At 45.1% G+C, this 17,700-nt stretch overlaps 2 protein-coding genes across 2 annotated transcripts; one reads left to right on the forward strand and one right to left on the reverse strand.

The window, feature by feature from the left end:
- Positions 1 to 1,407: 1,407 nt before the first annotated feature.
- LOC101764496 (E3 ubiquitin-protein ligase RGLG5) lies at positions 1,408 to 6,070 on the reverse strand. Its single transcript, XM_004970931.3, has 11 exons — positions 5,399 to 6,070; positions 4,439 to 4,523; positions 4,200 to 4,340; positions 4,002 to 4,115; positions 3,822 to 3,919; positions 3,317 to 3,396; positions 3,047 to 3,152; positions 2,795 to 2,922; positions 2,499 to 2,700; positions 2,328 to 2,384; positions 1,408 to 2,134 (listed from the first exon to the last, which is right to left on the reverse strand). The coding sequence occupies exons 1-11, from the start codon at positions 5,699 to 5,701 to the stop codon at positions 2,054 to 2,056; spliced, it is 1,395 nt and encodes a 464-aa protein (XP_004970988.1). The 5' UTR covers positions 5,702 to 6,070; the 3' UTR covers positions 1,408 to 2,053.
- A 6,922-nt stretch (positions 6,071 to 12,992) lies between these two features.
- On the forward strand, positions 12,993 to 17,619 carry LOC101764909 (integrator complex subunit 9 homolog). The gene is made up of 11 exons (XM_004970932.3): positions 12,993 to 13,194; positions 13,270 to 13,572; positions 13,996 to 14,210; positions 14,969 to 15,313; positions 15,401 to 15,611; positions 16,028 to 16,120; positions 16,193 to 16,284; positions 16,482 to 16,599; positions 16,692 to 16,777; positions 16,862 to 16,913; positions 17,000 to 17,619. Exons 1-11 carry the CDS (start codon positions 13,012 to 13,014, stop codon positions 17,498 to 17,500), a joined length of 2,199 nt encoding a protein of 732 aa, XP_004970989.2. The 5' UTR covers positions 12,993 to 13,011; the 3' UTR covers positions 17,501 to 17,619.
- The last annotated feature ends 81 nt before the right edge of the window (positions 17,620 to 17,700 follow it).

The following is a 17,700-nucleotide window of genomic DNA, read 5'->3' on the forward strand; positions in this document are numbered from 1 at the left end:
AAGATATGCAGAATGACTAAGTTTATGTAAGTCTTGTCTTTCATATAGCCTAGGTTCTATCACAACACATTTAAGCATAAGGTTTGCTACATATACATGAACTAAGTCATTCTCTGTATTTCATATTGCAAACTATTTATTTAGCAATTCAGCGAAGTAAATGGGTCAATTTTTTTTAGATAATAGATTTCGTTACTTATAATAGATAAAACATAGTTTGACATGTGTTTAAAAACATAGATAAGGTGCCAATATTAACTTTTCAAAAAAAAAAATCCTATTATTAGGTTAGTTTTGTTTTAGTCCTACCCCTTTTCTAAATAAATTTGGGTTGCTTTATCTGTTGTATTCCTTAATTTTCTATCCTTTATGAATTCAGAAGATCCTAAAATATGAATACACCAATATAAATCTTCTATGGATATGTTTTGTAATTAATAATATTGTATCAGTGGTGCAAATATGGTTCTGCAATGCTGACTGTACTATGGTGTTGCAGGGATATAGATTCTTCTATACATAATTCGAAACGGAAATATTAGATCATGTTGTCTTGGAAGCAATTGCAATGTTTAATAGGATGGAAACAGAAGAAGAAGGAGAAAGGAATGGAATGAGATGATGCCCCCCCCCCCCCCCCCCCCCTTCCCCCTCCCCCCTCCCCCCCTCCCCTCCGGCCCCGGGCGTGTTCCTGAGCATGATCGTCCTCAAGGCAGCAGTATCACAGCTTAGTAAGGAACGTTGCTTAATGCTTAGGGCGTATCTCTGGTCCGCTCCAGAAAAAATAGTTCCACTCCATCAGCTTCACCTTTTCGTAGCTTCACTCCACCAGCTCTAGAAAAGTAGGGATCTAATGAATCTGTTTGGCTAATAGTGTGACTCTAGCTCAAATCGCTAGGAATAGTCTTTCTTGTCCTTGGTCGTGGTTGTCATTTGTTTTTATTTTTGGTCAAATTTGAAAATAAAATTATCTCGTTCAATTATTCTTTTGGACAACTTTTTAGTTCTACATTTAAAAATTCAAATATTAATCTTAAAAAATAATCTGTTTCATGGTCATCTTTTGTTTCCTTATCGTCCTTCTAGGACGTTCGTCTCGCCGGTCGTGACCGCTTCAATGCTTCTCTTTCCTCGAGCCGATGCCGCTCTCTAGGCCGCTCGCTGCCCGATTCGCATCAGCTTCCTCAGATTGCTCAGATTGCTCGCCACGTATTCCGTCTCGCGCCGCTGCAATACAGTCCAACGCGGCCGGTGAATGCGGTCGCGCACTGCGTCGGCCATCGCCCCAGGCTGGTAAACGCGTACCAGCGCCTCCCTGCACTGTGTGCCGCCTCGCGCGGCTGGCTCGCGCTCCGTGACCTCCGCCTAATGCATTGATAAGGAAGACGGTTTACAGACGAGAAGAAAAAACAGGTACAGCGTTATTCTCATGCTAGTAAGGCCGCTAAGGGCCTCCCTCCTGCCACTATCCAAGCAGATGTCTCCTCCTTAATCTTCCCTAAAACGGAGTTTATCATTTCCAATTACATGAAAATTAAGGTTGTTTTTTTTACAAAATACAACAAATCAAATTAACAAATCTCGGACGAACAAAAACGCACCGGCACAAAGAATCCGCTAAACACTGACGGCAGAACTCCACATACGAACGAATATCCATATATGTACAAGTCACAAGTTGAGCAACCACGCAATTTAGTGCCATTGCCCAACACGCAATCGCAGAACCCACCACCAGCTCTCTCTCTTTTTTGCATTTTTCCTCTTTTTTCGCTTCTGTGTTTTTCTCCTTTGCTTTGGTAATAGCTCTTGACAAAATGCTCAAACCCACTGCCTATTGCACTGCGCTCGGATCATTCCTCGTGGGTATGAATACTGGGACAACCCTGCTCCATCTTGGAGCGCTGGATCAACGGCCCTGCAATCCTCGGCCTGAATCTGCTCATGGTGGGACTGAATGGATTGCAAGCGGGTCATGCTGTCCCGATCTCCCGGCGTGACGCAGGGTAGCTCCAGTATACCACCCATGTGCAATGATCCAAACCACCACTTGCTAGTATAGCTTTATCCTTGTGGTGATGGGAGTGCGACAGATCGGACACGACCCGAGACTCTGTCCACAGTCACAGCAGGTCTGCAATGAAAAAGCTTTGTTAGAGAAGGATATGAAGCTGACGTCTCAACACACTTCCACAACCGAAAATGATTACAGCAACAAGACACTAATCTACTAGGTACCATAAGAAAAACGGCACTGGCAGGCATACTGGTTTCCATTAAAAAGAAAATGTATAGATCCACTAGCACAAGAAAGGAGAGAGATTCACCTGGTGTCCACACCCAAACGCCATGTCTTTGGGGTTCACAAGGCAGATAGGGCAGACCTACAGATAAATTTGATGGTCAGATACAAATGCTACGCAATTGCCTCTCTTAAAAGAACTTTAACTCGGATATCAGGAAGAAATGAAATATTGTCAGAGCACATGGATTAGTACCTGGTTGTCATAAGTGGACGTAGGTGCGACTGGGGTGGCGCTATGTGGATTTTCGTAGTGAGGATACGGTGATGCGGATGATGAACTCTGCGGGTAGGTGGTTGGCTTACTAAAGCTTTTATTAGATGAATAGGAATAAGCATCATCGATTCCAGCAGGAGGCGGCAGAGCCACCCGGTCATGAGACTTGAAAGAGCGACGACTGCTCACAACATGTTGATACAAGTCAGTATGTACTTAAAAATGAAAAAAATCAAAGCAGTATTATAATGTACATTCAAGGAAACAATGCATACCCTAAAATTCCTAATTCCACAGTTGCTTTATACTGTTGTGGTATCTCCATCAATGCTGAAAGAGCAAATGCAGCCTCTTTCCTTGGTTGTGGCATGTTCTTGGACATTATCTCCGAAAAATTCACAAACTACACAAGTGACAAATTTTCAGTGTTAGGAAGCAAGAATTTATTGTTTCAAATTTTCACAATAAAATTTTACAGGGAAACCAAATCAGCTCAGGTTTGAACCATTAGTTCCACATCAACTTACTTGGAAATTGTCAAAAGCTCGAGCAGGAATGTTGTCATCAAACTCCTTCATCATGTCCCAGGGGCCATCACCAACTCCTACTAACACGATGGACAAAGGCAGTTCACTGCATAAAAAAACAAAAGCTGAAACAATCAGCAGCGTCCATGGTACATCAGACTTGGTGAATTATGTGAACATGATGAAGTCATGCCTGTAGCTAAAAGCCAGAGTGCATTCAGTATGAGCACATCGAAAAAAGATAATGAAGTACATTTATGCAGGTATTACCTGGCCTTCACAATGGCATCAACAGTTTTCTGCTCTTGCGAACTTAGCTGTCCAGATGCAGTATCTACACTCCTCGTAACCTGAGTTATTATATAAGTAAATATGAGAATAGAAAGGAAGACTTCTAATGTGTGACGTACATACAACAATTCGAAACACACCAACTAATTCAATAACAAAAGTAAAAATGAACAATTCATCCAAGGTTGCTATTATAGCTACAGGATTCATAGTTACATACTAGATGGAAAACATAAGTACAGGTGAAAAGCATCAGATAGGACACATTTCCAAATAGATAGCATTAAACAGGTCACTTTAAGAACAAAATCGTATATGCTGTTGCATATATCAATATGTTGAATTTGCATACAATATAGAGGTCAAGGAAAAACAGCATTTTACAAATAGCAATGCAACATTGAGTCTAAATTTATGTGTATTATATACTAAACCCACCGCTCATAATTCACAACCATGGAATTACTTGCAAGAAGATTGGTACCTGCCCATCTGCAATTATCAATAGTACGTGGTATTGCCCACCACTTTGCTCCACAATGGTCATAGCCATCTCAATAATTGGTGCAAATGATGTTGGTCCTGTTCAGAATAATTGCAAAAATATGAATTAGCACACATGCCCAATCCAGTTAAATGGCTGAACAGGGCAACAGCAACTTACCAGCTAAGCGCAAATGTGGCACAATTTCCCTATATCGATGCAGAGCTTCTGAGAATCCATTGCAAGGTCTCTCATCAGGATAAAAACAGAAGACGTCTTGATCATGTGTTGATGCTGGGAAAAAAGGGTACAGTTGACTTAGGTTGTAGAAAAATTATGGAATAGTATAATGAGAAAGCAAGTATTTAAATTCATTACCATCTCCAAATCCAAAGCACGGGATCAGATTATCTTCATCAAATTTCGACATTGTTTGCCCGATAATTGAGATGGCTTGTTCATAAGGATTTGGTGTGCTGCTAATGTGATGTAAACTACGTCCATGGAAGGAGAATTTCCCTGATAATGGAAACAAATCATTAGCATCAGTAGGCAAGGCATTGCACCAAACTATTACAGTAAGCAATAAAACAAACAAAGAGTCCATAAGTGCTAACCTGTCCACTCATTGCTCTTTGTGAAATCAATGCCGACAATAAGATTTGACGATTCAAGCCCTGCTTGAGCTAGAGCATCAGTAACCTGCAAATGGGAAAGGTTTGATCTTCAGAAAGACAGTTCACAATAATAACAGTAGCGTAACTGAATTTAGTATGTGCCTAAAACTTGTACTTATGGAATACAAGCCAGCATAAAGAGAAAATGCTATAGCCTAGAGACATTTTAATGCAAATATATCTTTCATCAGTAGACAATCAATTGCAGTGAGTTTTGATGAGGTGCAGTCCACATTACAATAATCAGATATGGAGGGTGGATGTAAAGGGTTAATCCCAGAGTAGGAAAAACATGGAACATTTGAGTATGTAATTGCGTCATGAGGTAGATTATATAACTTCCATGAGCCCAGCCACTACTTTGTCCCGCATATCCGTAAACTCATCACAGTCTGGCCATTTTGGCGAGAAGAAAACCAAGCAACCAGACAACTCAGCAACTCTAACCAAACACAACAGCAAGCCAAAGGCTGGTGCTCCCGATAATGCCAAGTTGCCAACCTTACAGAAAAATATTGTGTATTCTTCCAATGAGCTGTGGCCACAAAGTCGTCTATCTACTTTCGTGCGCATGAATCCTTCATAAATAGTAATCTATCGTTGACTACCGATGTAACCCGCCATCCCAACCTGAATTTGCGCAACATCAAATCGGTTGACCCACCAGGCACGCATTTTAATCTCCTTTGACATTTCAATTCATTGTAGATTGAGGGACTACGGAGCAGAAATCAGCCATGTACGTCCGAGATCTAGACGAGGCCCCAGCGAGCCAATGGTGAGTTCAAATCGATCCGATTCACCGTGCTGCCACTAACTAAGATCCAACATCCAACACGAAAGGCATGGAGCCGCAGCTGCTGCTACAATTCGCTAAGGACAAAATAATCGCACAGGTACCTGATCCACCGAGTTGTAATCGTCGGCAATCCGCGAGTACCGCCGGTCAAGTTGCCGTGGCTTCGCGGCCTGCGGCGCCGGAGCAGCTGCCGGGGTGTGGTACGCCGGGGCCGCGGACGGCGCGGCGTATCCTCCTCCCTGCTGCGGCGCCGGCGCGCCGTAGTAGCCCGCGTTCGGGTCCTGGCCGTAGTAGCCTCCATACTGCGGCGGCGCCCCCGACGGTTGCGGGAAGGAGCGCGAGTGGCCGTACCGCCCGTGGCCGCTCCCGTCCCGCGGGCTGCTCCTCGACGGGCTTCCCCCCATGTCGCTCGGCCGGTCTAATGTCGTCCCGCGCGCAACGGCGAATGAATACGGAGAAGCAGCAGCAGGCGCTCCTCGGGATATTTGTGCAGGAGGATTACGAGGCTGTGGCAACGGCGGCGGGGAAGACCAGATGTGGGGAAGCGACTACGCAACCGCGGCCGCCGCCTTCTGAAGCGAGCGCGACGGCGCGAGGTGAGGCGAGGCTTCGACCCTCCTTCCTCCGGCGGCCACGGGTCCGTCTGGATTTGCGAGGGGGGCAGAAGAAGCAGAGTCGCAAGCGCTGAGCTGGTTTCCTTGGCTGATCTGCAAGGAGCTGCCGAGAGCCCGAGACTTTTGTGAGGAGGGAGTTGTGTTCACGGACGCCATCACGGGCCGCTGCAGTCGGGGTTAATATATGACGGGCCTCTCGGTGGGACCGCACCTGTCGCCAGGGAAAAGTTGGGCAAGGAGGACGAAGCATCCCTGGACCTGCCTGCGTGGAAAAGCCCAGAACCTTTAGGGCACTGACTGTGGGCCCGGTGCGCGTAGCACGTGCGGGAAAAAGAAAAGGCAACTATTGCGTGCCTGGTACGAATCTTGGACAAAAACTCTTCACGAAATTCTCAAGTTGTAAGTTGTAACCACGGGGAGCCCCGCATGCACTGAGAGGCATCATCTCTGTGGAAATTTGTCATGATTTCCTCGCCTAGTTAATCTTTCCCATGATTACTCCCTTCGTCCAAAATAAACGAGTTTCTAGGACGAAGAGATCAATGTTAGTAAGAAATTATATATATACCTTGTAAAGATGTAATAATTATACTTTGGAAGAGAACAAGTAGAAAAAGACAACCAGAGTTAGGTGGTCCCATTTCTAGATGTGCACTTATTTGGAATAAATTTTAAACTTTAGAAATGTATTTATTATGGGACGGAGAGAGTACAACGGATTCTTTCCGGTATCTGGTTGATAGTTGATACATGTGCTGTGTGTTTGGATGTGCTTAGGCTGAAAAAAAATTCATGAGGAATTCATTTGCTTTCAAAAAATAGTACTTTCCATATGGACCGCGTTAACCCGCGACCGATTGCGCACATGCGGACTGCGCGATCCCCTCTGGACTCTGGAGACAGCATGTTTAGTATGTTTTAGCATGAAGATTACTATTAATTTATATAAAAATACACAATAATTTATTTAGAAACCATTCGGCAACTTATATGGATACTTCAAATGGGTAAGAATGTTAGTAACTTTGTTTAAAAAAAGAACGTTAGTAGCTACACGCTTAATTTAGAACTAGTTACTGCACATTATCATAAATTGTCAATACATGAAAACTATTTCAAAATATATGCATCATTGATCTAGTTTTATAGATCTCGTGATAATGAACATAGTGGTGCAAACAAAATTTAAAACGAATAGACAAAAGGAAAGTTATCGCATTTTTAAGAAGTCAAACAAATGAAAAATACCTCCAAATCCCGCTCATAGGTTATGCAGGTAGCCCAAATCTCCTGACGCGCAAACTAGCTTTTTATTACTCTGATTATATGCACATTTAGACTAACAAATCCTACGTGTCGGTCGTGCTCCCACGGACATGCAACAGGCTGTGAGGGTCGCGCGTTCGCCTCGAGCCTGACATGTCGCCATACAGATTTTTCCTTTTCATATGATGCTTGTGCAATGTTCCGTAGCAAGAGAGTAGGGTGGATGATAAAAGTTAAAATAATAAATATGGTTTTTCCCTAGTTTGGCTCACACTCGGAGGCCCAAAAAGTAAAACTCTCTACATTTCTTTATACACCTCCTATATTTTAACCGACTTCACTTGCGGAATGAGTTTAACATGATGCACGAACAAACATGATACGGAAAATATCAATGTGTGGAAGGAAAACTGCACAATGCATATGAGAAGCTTGAAGAACATTAACGACCGTTCATTTTGGATCTAAGAGTTTACACAGTCAAATGAAAATGACTAGTTTTTTTTATTCATTCGATAATTAGCAACTACTCGCTCCATCCCAAATTATAAGTCGCTTTGACTTTTTTGATACATTCATTTTGATGTATATAGATATAACAATATGTCTAGATGCATAGTAAAGTGGATGTACCAAAAAAGTCAAAGCGACTTATAATTTGGGATGGAGGGAGTACCTTTTCTTTTATGAGCTAACATACCGACCAAAGGTGATAGTTTTGGGTATCACTCGGCGACGACTTGGGACGGTATCGTTTGGTCTGAAGTCTTTGCATATGGTACAGCCTTAAGTTTGTTGATAACCTATTTAATTTAGGTCAATGTACCATATTTGATCTAAATTATGACAAGGAGAAGTAGTGGCCTCTTATTAACGTCGTAAATAAGCCCTACTTGGCCATTTGACGTCATCTTCTTGTGTACACAATCAATGTCGTCGAGAGGGCGGATGTTCTTCCTCAACTGCGCGTTAGACGACCCGTCAAAGAAACAAATTAAACTGCAGCAGTCGGCACAGTTTTGCTGCGCAAAAAATCTAGACGATGTCAAATAATCAGTTGAAACATGCAACAAAAGCGTACGGCGATATATGACGCGTATACTTAGGTCAGAACTCAGAAGAAAACCACAAGAGTACTCCAGTAAACTTGAAGGATACGATCTCTCAAGAGCATTTGGTTGGCGCGCAGCCCCTGATAATGTTCATTTGGTTGAGTAGCGTGGTGGACCGAAATTCTTACTAGAGGGCCCCTCCTGCTACAGTCCTACTAACGCTTTTACTCTTACCTGCTTTCAACAAATAAGTAGAGTAATGTTTTTGTTTACGTAATTTGCAGGGCAAGCGTCGAAAGGTCAGGCGGACAAGGAAGCCGGAAGCGAGATGGAAGCTGGCTAAAATGCACAGGTGATTGATCGATTCTACCTGTCACCATTTTGTTAATCATCGTCGCATTGGCAGGGCCGCAGCGCAGGATCGGGTCGCTGGAACCGAAAAGTTACCTGGAAGCGACCTGAAAAGTTGCCGCGCCGCCTTTGGATCGCAGGGCATGCGACGCGAACGGCACGTCGTCACGGGGTTGGGTTACGTGCCGTCGCGTGCAATCTCCACGCGAGGTGAGGTTGTGCTCGTGTTTGTGCCCGCCGGCCGCCGCGGTCGCTCTGGTACTGTGACACAGCATCTTGCGCCGTTGCGCGCTGGATTGCAGGTGCAGCCTGGAAACCCAACGCGCGGACTCTGCCGCGGCGGCGTGCAGGAAGGAACCGTGCACGCGGCTGCGGTTGCCGGGATTCTCCGGATGCTGCAAGACTTGTTGGGGGTGGATACTTGATGGCGACTTTCTCAGTTCCAGAACGTTTGACTAAGGGGGAATTCTACTAAACTTTAGCACGAATGTTTTGATACTATTTTAATAGTCTAATTATAAAAATAATCGTATAGATGGATTAATTAGTCCATGATTTGATAATACGGTGCTACAGTAACCATTTGCTAATGATGGATTAATTAGCCTTAATAGATTCGTCTCACGAACTTGACTTCATATATGTAATTAGTTTTATAATATGTCATGTTTAGTTCTCCTAATTAACATTCAAACATCCCCTACTAAAATTTAGCATCTCGTATCTAAAGACCTGCTGTATCTATTGTTTTATCTGTTGTTTTATTCTGTTCTCGGAACTCGGAAGGCCCGGTCCCGTCCACGTGCTGTATCTGTCTCTCCTCATGCGTTTTTGTGAGCAGTGTGTGCCATGACCCCTCTCGGATGCACGTCATTTTCCTCCTTGGCCATACCGGCGGGGCACACGGATTCTTTGACACTTTGACCTTTTTTGTCGATGGTGAAACCTGCGTTGATGCGCGTAATATAAGTCAAGCCGACATATCTTGGGTTTAAGCCGACCTCGCCAGACAACAAAGCTGGGTTCTCCTTTTACAGGCCTGCTTCTACGCTTTCACGGCCCATAGCATCACAGTGCTGGATTTTTTTCTTCACAAATTAAGATTGTACTTTTTTATGGGATGGTGGAGGTATTTTTTATAACTTAGTTAAACTTAAAAAAAGTTTGTCTTAAAATAATGCTAAAGCGACTCGCATTTTGAATGGAGGTAGTTTTAATAGTGGCTTGCAGAAGGCTCTTGATTATTTATTTCTGAGTGTCCTTTAAAGAGAAATTTGTATTGAGTGTTGAGACCTGCACATTGGGTGTATCGGTAGGTTAGCGAGTCTTTGTATCCTGCAGGGTCTACCATAAGTCCGTATTCTATGTAGACGACTCAGTCTTTGGATCAATCAATACGTTAAGAAACGACAAGTAGATGTGGAAGAAATAATGCTACTTGGTCATTTCGACATCACGGCCTACATACGACATACGTAGACGTGCATGCGTCATCGTTCATGTGCATAGGCATCGGTCATCGAGGGAGCCTCTCAAGTCTCAACAACTACGCGTCTATTGCACACAGACAACGCGTCATCTGACAAACTACACGCTATATGCAGGGAAACTACACGCTATAGACAGAGATGTTTAGCAGCACTTAAAAAACAGCTACACTCCACCAACTCCATCCTTTTCAACTCCACTCCACCAACTTCAAAAAAATATGAAGTCGATGTACGTGTTTAGCTGGTTGCAGTGCTCCAACTTCATCTCAGAAACATAAAGACTTATTGTGAATAGTTCATTTTACCCTTTATGAACGAGATCACATGTCAGTCTCTTCTCTTTTCTTTTTTTTCTCCACCTGTGCCATGTGCTACCTCCCGCCACCCTCCCGCCACCCTGCCGCCCTGTTTCCGTCCCGCCCAATGGCCTACCCCGCTCGGCAGCTCCAACCTTCCGACGCAGGATCCGCATCACCATCAGACATCTCGATTCAGAGAGAGACGTTTCGCTTTCTATAAAAGCAGGAAAATTCTCTTTCAAAAAAATATTTAGAGAGAGACGATTGTAGATTGCCTATTTTTGTAAGGAATCTGTGACATAATCGATCCTAACTGTCACCGGGGAGGCGTGTTGTGGATCCTCACCTCCCTTTCTTGTTCTTGATTTGATTTATTTTTCTGCTCAGATTTGGGGAGGATCAAGCTCTTGTTGCTTCTTGTGCAAGTCAATGGAGAAGATGCTGGAGACTGCAGAGGATAGAAGACGAGCCCCTGCGGTCGGCCAACGCGGCGGTGGCGCTGCAGCATCGGCGCAACAGCCCCGTCGCCCCTGCGGCCAGACACCAGCAGCGGCGCTGCGTGTCCCGGCTAGCTACGGTGGCATAGCCTAGCACCTGCGAGGCTCTGCAGCCTGCAGCCCCGGCGCGGCTGGGGCACGACAGTGGCGCCTGCAGCCCCGGTATCCATTTTTGCCAGAGATGGGCCCGGCGGCGCTAGTTCGAAGAGGGGCGATGGGAGGAGGGGAGGGGGCGATGGAAGAACAGTTTCGCGAACAGACGCGTGGAACCGCCCATGAGATTACGAAATTTGAGGAGCACCTCTTGAGGTGATATCTAACTCCATCTTTTTCCGAAGCTGGAGTTGGTGAAACTAGACGTGTTTGACAGAGAGTTTTGTGGAGTTGACAGGGTGGAGCTATTTTTCCGCTGCCATAGCCGTCGGTATTTCTTAGTATTTGTTTCGTGCAACCATTCAAAAGGAAACGCGTATAAGTGCTGGGAGACGTGTAACTGCGCGTGCACGAAAAATGATGAATGTATACACATATCCCTATTTCTTTTTTCTGTAACGAGATATACACGAATATTCTTAGCTCAGAAGTAACCGCTGTAGTGTACTTGCAACCAGCACAGTTCGTCGTCGTTACGCATCGTCATCAGATTGGGGCCGCCGCGGATAAGATACGCTTTGTGTTTGTCGACCACCATTTGGATAATCGGATCACGAGATGGCGTGGTTGACCGAGCACCTTATCACGGTCCTACTATACTGGTCTCCTGCCCCTTTAATTATTACCTGCTCTGAACAGCCCACCCAGATGTTAATTTCAATTCATTGCTGCTGCTACCAGTAGTTGGAGCAGGATCCCGGAAGCCATGGAACTCAAATGCTCAATCAAGCAAGCAGGCTATAGCTACCCCTGATGGATCAACTCCGCCTGCTCCTAGTTTAATTACCAATAATCAGGCCAATTCCCGGCAAATGGCAGGTGGTTGCGAACTTGCATCGCTCCAAGAAAACCCCAAAAATGATCGCGACGCCTCCTCTCGATGGATCACGGTCCGATCGTGACGTCGCGGGGGTGGGTTACGTGCGGTTGCGCGCAATCTACACATGGTGGCGCGCTTCGTTCTGCGGTGGAGACGCAGGGAATGAACGCACGATGCGGCGGCGTGCAGCAACAGCGCGGTGGCTGAATCTCTCGGTATCTGATCACAATGTAATCTGACTAGACTGTGTATTTTTCGAGAATGTTGACGACTACTTGTTCTCAGCAGGTCATTTCCGGACGATGCAGCAGCTATCTTCTCAAGTTTCTCAGAGGCGAATTGCCACGAACACTCGTATGTGTGGAAATTGGAAGCCCCGTGTCCCTACCGGCGACCTATATTGTTCTGAACTTCTGATGACCTTTTTTTAGGGCAACTTCTGATGACTTCGTCGACATAAGACGCCGTGCATTTGAGGCTACCGTTGTCAACGTGAAGAAGATTAGCAGCAACAAGGATGTCTTGACAAGAGAGCTCCTCTCTATCTTTCGGAAGACACGTAGGGATGTGAACTTCCAGCCCAACATCGGCCCATCCTCCCCTTCATCTTCTTCCCTGAGCAGCTCCTCGCCTCCTCCACCACCCCGGCCGATGACTACCGTGCTGCCCGCCCACTGTCCACCACCGTCCTTCCTAACCCGAAGCTTGTCGTCACGCCCGCCACTTGCCATCCTGCCCTGCCGGGCTGGCGGTGCTCCCACGCCGCCTCACCCTCCGCCGCCGGTCGTACCATCACCGCCGTCGAGCCTACTGCCGCCCCCTGACCTTCTCCTCCAAGACTAGCGGCCATTGGAGCCCTGTCCCCAGAAACCTGAAACCCTGAAATGCCGCCGCCTCGACCACCACCCACTGCTGGCGGCGACCTCACCGCAGAGCCGCTCCCACCCACCTCCCACCCCTCCGTTCACGAGGCAGGCCGCGCGGGGGCGAAGCACGGCGGCGAGCATGGAGGTGGGCGGAGGAGGAAGACGAAGCGGATTGACGGTCACAAGTGCGTGTACGAATCTTAAAGCATCTTCCGGAAGATATACAGGATTTCCGCTTGACCAATGTGTCTGGGCCCAATATAGCCCATTTGGGTATAGCGCAAAAAAGGCTGGTTTATCTTTTGGATGTGCCGAGATTCGGCCCGGTCCACGCGGAAGTCCCGCCTCGAACCGAACTCACTCACTCGTTCGACACGCCACGCCACGCCACGCGCCGCCTTCGCCCCCAAGGAGGCCCCAACTGATGCGTCGCCGCTCGCCGCCAGCGAGCACGCGGCCGCGCTGAGGGCCGAAGCCGCCATGAAGCTGGTACGCGCCAATCTCTCTCTCTCCGTCTCGGGGCCAAATATTCAGACTCTGACCCTAACGCGCGCGTCCTCGCAGACCTGCTTGTCCACCAGCGGCGGCGGCGGCAGCTACCACTCGCCGGCGAGCCATGTCCTGGAGCTGGAGGGGCTCCGCTTCCTCCTCGACTGCCCCATCGACCTCTCCGCCCTCGCGGTCTTCTCCCCGGTACCCCTCACCGGTGATGCGGGGGGCCTCATCCGCGCCGTGCCGCGCTACTGGTCGCCAGCGGCTGCGGCCGCCGCCAGGGAAGGCGGCGTGGACGCCGTACTCGTGTCTTCCGCGACGGGAATGCTTGGACTCCCCTTCCTCACTCGACTCCCCGGATTCGTGAATACCAAGGTGCGTCCCCCCGCTGCTGCTACTTACTCTCTTTGCGTAGCATATTAGTACTTAGTAGTACTTGTTTCGATTGTTTAGCTAGTCGTTCTGGCTGTTACTGTTTTTATTGTGGAAGTTGTGTTTGTTATTTCAACGATATGAAAAAGTCCTCACTCGTGCAGCAATACAACTTGAATGTTCTTTGGCCGTCACTACATTGCAAATGGATGCCTTCATAATTAGGCAGTCCTATGTACTAGGCAGTAAGGCACAGAATGAAACATCTTGGTGGGAACATTTAGACTTATTTTTTCATACAAGAAAAACAGGGACGCATGTCTCCTGTATGATTAAAAAGTTAGAGATATATGGTGCTCAGTGTAAAATGTTGGACGAGATGAGAACTGAATCATTTTGCAGATGTTGATTGTTCTTTATGGGTAGATTTATGTGACAGAGGTAGCAGCGAGGATTGGAAAGCTAATGATGCGGGAGCTGGTGGAGATGCACCGTGCATTTGTAAGGTACTATGGGCCAGATACGGATGGGTTACCCAAGTGGATGGAAGGGGACAAACTCAATGGACTCGCGTCAATGTTGCAGAAGCTAGTGACTGAAGATGAGGGAAAGGATTTAACTTCTCTGATGCCTCTATACAGGTCCGTTATAGAGTCTTATGCCTGCTAAACTGCACATTTATGGCTTTTCTACCTGTAGAACAATTTATATGTTAGAATGCTTGATAAAGTGCCCATTTGTCCTTAACCTTTGATATAGGCATATAGCTCAAATGGACTAATAAAATTTCTTAATCTTAGTCTTAAGAGTATAATAGAAGCGAATAATATCCAACCCGTCAAATCAGCTAAATCTAATAGGATTTTAGATGGTAGGGAATTTTGTCTTTCAAGCAATAATTTTCTCTGTCAGGTGTGAAACCAAACAATGATACGAGTGTAGTACCCAATTACAACTTGATTTAGTGAAATAATATTAGTGAACAGAGAAATTATATGCAATCCCTGATAAACGGCCATTCAGAAGTGAACTTATTTTTCTTTAGATATTCATTTGATCCATGTCGTGTCCAAATTCTCAAATCGACACCAAAAATAATAGGAGATACCACTTAATATTAATAGATACCAAAGTTTGATTTGATTTATATGGTAAGTTAGTAACACCTCATTCCTTTTTAATTCAAGTGTTACTTGAATTCATTCAAGATGTGACTCAGATATCACCACTTATGGATCTGCATGCTGCTAGTGTTTTAGTTGCAGTGAAGTCCCCCCCCCCCCCCCCTGCAAGAAATTATATGCTATTAGATTCGCTATGATGATGCCATGGCTAGTTCATATCACTGTTTTGTTATCATGGTTTTGGTTTATTTAATTGGATCACATCTACTTGGCAGCCCAGGAAACATAGAAGAATGCATGCAGAAAATACAGCCTGTTAAGTATGGAGAGGAGGTTTGCTTCAATGGCATATTTATGCTGAAAGCCTCTAGTTCAGGCCTGGAACTTGGCAATTCTGTCTGGACAATAAAAGGTCCAAGAGCTAGTATTACCTACCTGCCCAGTTCAGTATTTGTGTCGGCTCATGCATTAGATTTTGATTACAGCTCTCTGAAGGAAAATGATGTGATTTTGTTTTCGGATCTCTCATCCTTGAACGACATGGACGAGGATAACGAGAAACTGGATGAGCATGCAATGAATGAAACAGACTCTTCGCTATGTCACCACTCAGTGTTGAGGTATTCTAGTGTTCTGCATGAAATACATCTGTAATTATAACCTTCAATGCTGTCTGTGGATGAAGCGTGAAACTTAAAATCTTCCAGGGATGATGGTGCTGATGCGGATGAAACAATCACATTTCTGTGCAACAATGATGATATCACGGAGGAGATTGAGAGAATCAGCTTTATATGCTCATGTATCATCGATGCAATAAAATCTGGAGGCTCTGTTCTAATACCAATAGGTCGCCTTGGTGCTATTCTCTTACTTCTGGAGCTTATATCAGAAACGCTACATTCTTCCAGTATCAAGGTAATTGTGGCCCTTGCAATCATGTAGTGGATTTCCATGTTAGAATATTGTAGCATTTAATGAATTCTGCATGTGAGCCTCAGCTCCCAATGTTTGTGTAGCAGGCTAGCATTCATGTGGGTACTGTCTTTGTTCTCTGTACTTATGGTGTGCATGGTTTTCTAATGTGGACCATGATGTCAAGATTCCAATGCCTAATGTTTAGAGATGTTTAACTATGCGTATGGTTCAAGTATCTTAAGTTCTTAACTGATAAGTAATGGCTATTTTAGTATTTGACATAGCACTACTTGTCTACCCTTTATATTCTTTCTACACCATGAAATGTGAATGTTGTGTCAATGCTGCCCACTTTTTCTCAGATTGTTCTTTTTCTTTCTTTCATTTTGGTCTGATGATTGTTTTGTCCAAGTCAGGTACCCATATTTATGATTTCTGAAACAGCAGAAGAAATTATTGCTTTTACCAATGCCTTGCCTGAATGGCTATGCAAGTCACGCCAAGAGAAGGTCATTCTCTTCTCTCTTGAGTCTTGAAATATGAAAGTAAATAGTCTCACTTCATCGCTGGTTATGCTGCAGCTATTCTCTGGTGAGGCATTATTTGGCCACATGGAGCTTTTGAAGGAGGGCAAATTATTTCTGTTCCCACATTTACACTCAAAGGGCCTGCTGTAAGAATTTAATAAAATGTGATTTGTAGCTAGTCTTCCTATAAATGACCGCTTCTTAATTTTACATTTACTAAATTTGTTGGGCACATAGCTTATCTGCTTATGCATCCATATGAGCTCACCTGTACGTCGGTCACTGTTTATTATATTGTTTCCTTCATTGATTCTGCTGTGTGACTGCACTATAATCTTGACAGGGCAGCATGGAAGGAGCCTTGTATTGTGCTTTGTCCACACTGGAGCCTTAGGCTTGGCCCAGCTGTCCATCTGCTTCGTCGCTGGCATGCTGACAAACGCTGCCTTCTAGTTTTGGAGGTAAGGACTGTCAACACTTTTGCTGAACCTAACATATAGTATTACTGATTGCGGTTGTTGTGTTGCTAAAGTACATAAATCTTTATTTACAGCAAGGGAATGATGCTGAGTTGAGTCTTAAGCCTTTCATGCCCTTGGCAATTCAAGTCCTTGAGTGTTCTTTTCTTTCTGGAGTAAGGTGTGTTTGAACTTCAAAAGGTTGTGTTTCTAATATGTCGTATCTTAGAGTATAAGTTAAAAAACTCAAATCTTTTGTTAATAGGGTGGCAAAAATTGATTCATTACTGGGAGTGCTCAATCCGAAGTTCGTAATGGTATGCCAGTTCTTGTTTCCCTGCGTCAAGTAGATCTACCTTTTCTTAAGTCGTCAATCCTTTCCTTATGGTCCACTTTTATGCAGCTTCCTGAAGGTCTGAAGTCCCGGTGTTCAGTAAAGAAGAGGCCATGGTCATTCTTGTATTACACCAAGGGCAAAACCATCGAGCTCCCAAATTTACGGGAAGACTTTGAGGTGCACCTTGCACATAATGTGGCCTTAGGATTGCAGCCTAGGCAACTGAATGAGACCACTGCAGTGGCGAGATTGAGAACAGATCTGCTTGTAAGCAGTGGACAGTATCAGCTGGCTGCTGCAGAGAAGCAATCGGATCGATCAAAGCGACACTTACTACATTGGGGCGCTGTTGATCCGGATCGCTTGTTGCCAGCACTACAAGAAAAGGGGATGTTATGTTCGTTTGCTGCAGATGATAACTGTGCAGGTGAACGGTCTGTTCTGATTACAAGTCCAGTAGATGCTCTTGTGAAGATAACATCTGATAGGACGGTTATATACTGTGATGATGAGGGAACATCCAAGCATATTTACGATGCACTTTGTAGCGTTTGCAATGGGATCTGAGTGCATAACTCATGTGTAATTGTTGTTTGTCATGAGATTGTGCATGTGATTTTTTTAAAGCTTATGTGTATGTGAAATTGTGAATTGTGTCTAAACTAGTTGGATCTGATTTCTGGGCCCATGGACTAGTGAAAGCTACTTCTACTGCTGGGCCGATTAGCCCATCTCCTTAACACACATCTCGGCCTCCTCACTGAGGA

The sequence above is a fragment of the Setaria italica genome, chromosome V (assembly GCF_000263155.2).
Source record: "Setaria italica strain Yugu1 chromosome V, Setaria_italica_v2.0, whole genome shotgun sequence".
Taxonomy (NCBI): domain Eukaryota; kingdom Viridiplantae; phylum Streptophyta; class Magnoliopsida; order Poales; family Poaceae; genus Setaria; species Setaria italica.

Coding starts and splice junctions, on each gene's coding strand:
- LOC101764496 (XM_004970931.3), bottom strand. CDS start 5,701: ATGGGGGGAAGCCCGTCGAGGAGCAGCCCGCGGGACGGGAGCGGCCAC. Junction 4,524..5,398: donor ATTACAACTCGGTGGATCAG/GTACCTGTGCGA, acceptor TCCCATTTGCAG/GTTACTGATGCTCTAGCTCA. Junction 3,397..3,821: donor TGATAATTGCAGATGGGCAG/GTACCAATCTTC, acceptor ATAATAACTCAG/GTTACGAGGAGTGTAGATAC.
- LOC101764909 (XM_004970932.3), top strand. CDS start 13,012: ATGTGCCGAGATTCGGCCCGGTCCACGCGGAAGTCCCGCCTCGAACCG. Junction 13,195..13,269: donor CCGAAGCCGCCATGAAGCTG/GTACGCGCCAAT, acceptor GCGTCCTCGCAG/ACCTGCTTGTCCACCAGCGG. Junction 13,573..13,995: donor CCGGATTCGTGAATACCAAG/GTGCGTCCCCCC, acceptor CTTTATGGGTAG/ATTTATGTGACAGAGGTAGC.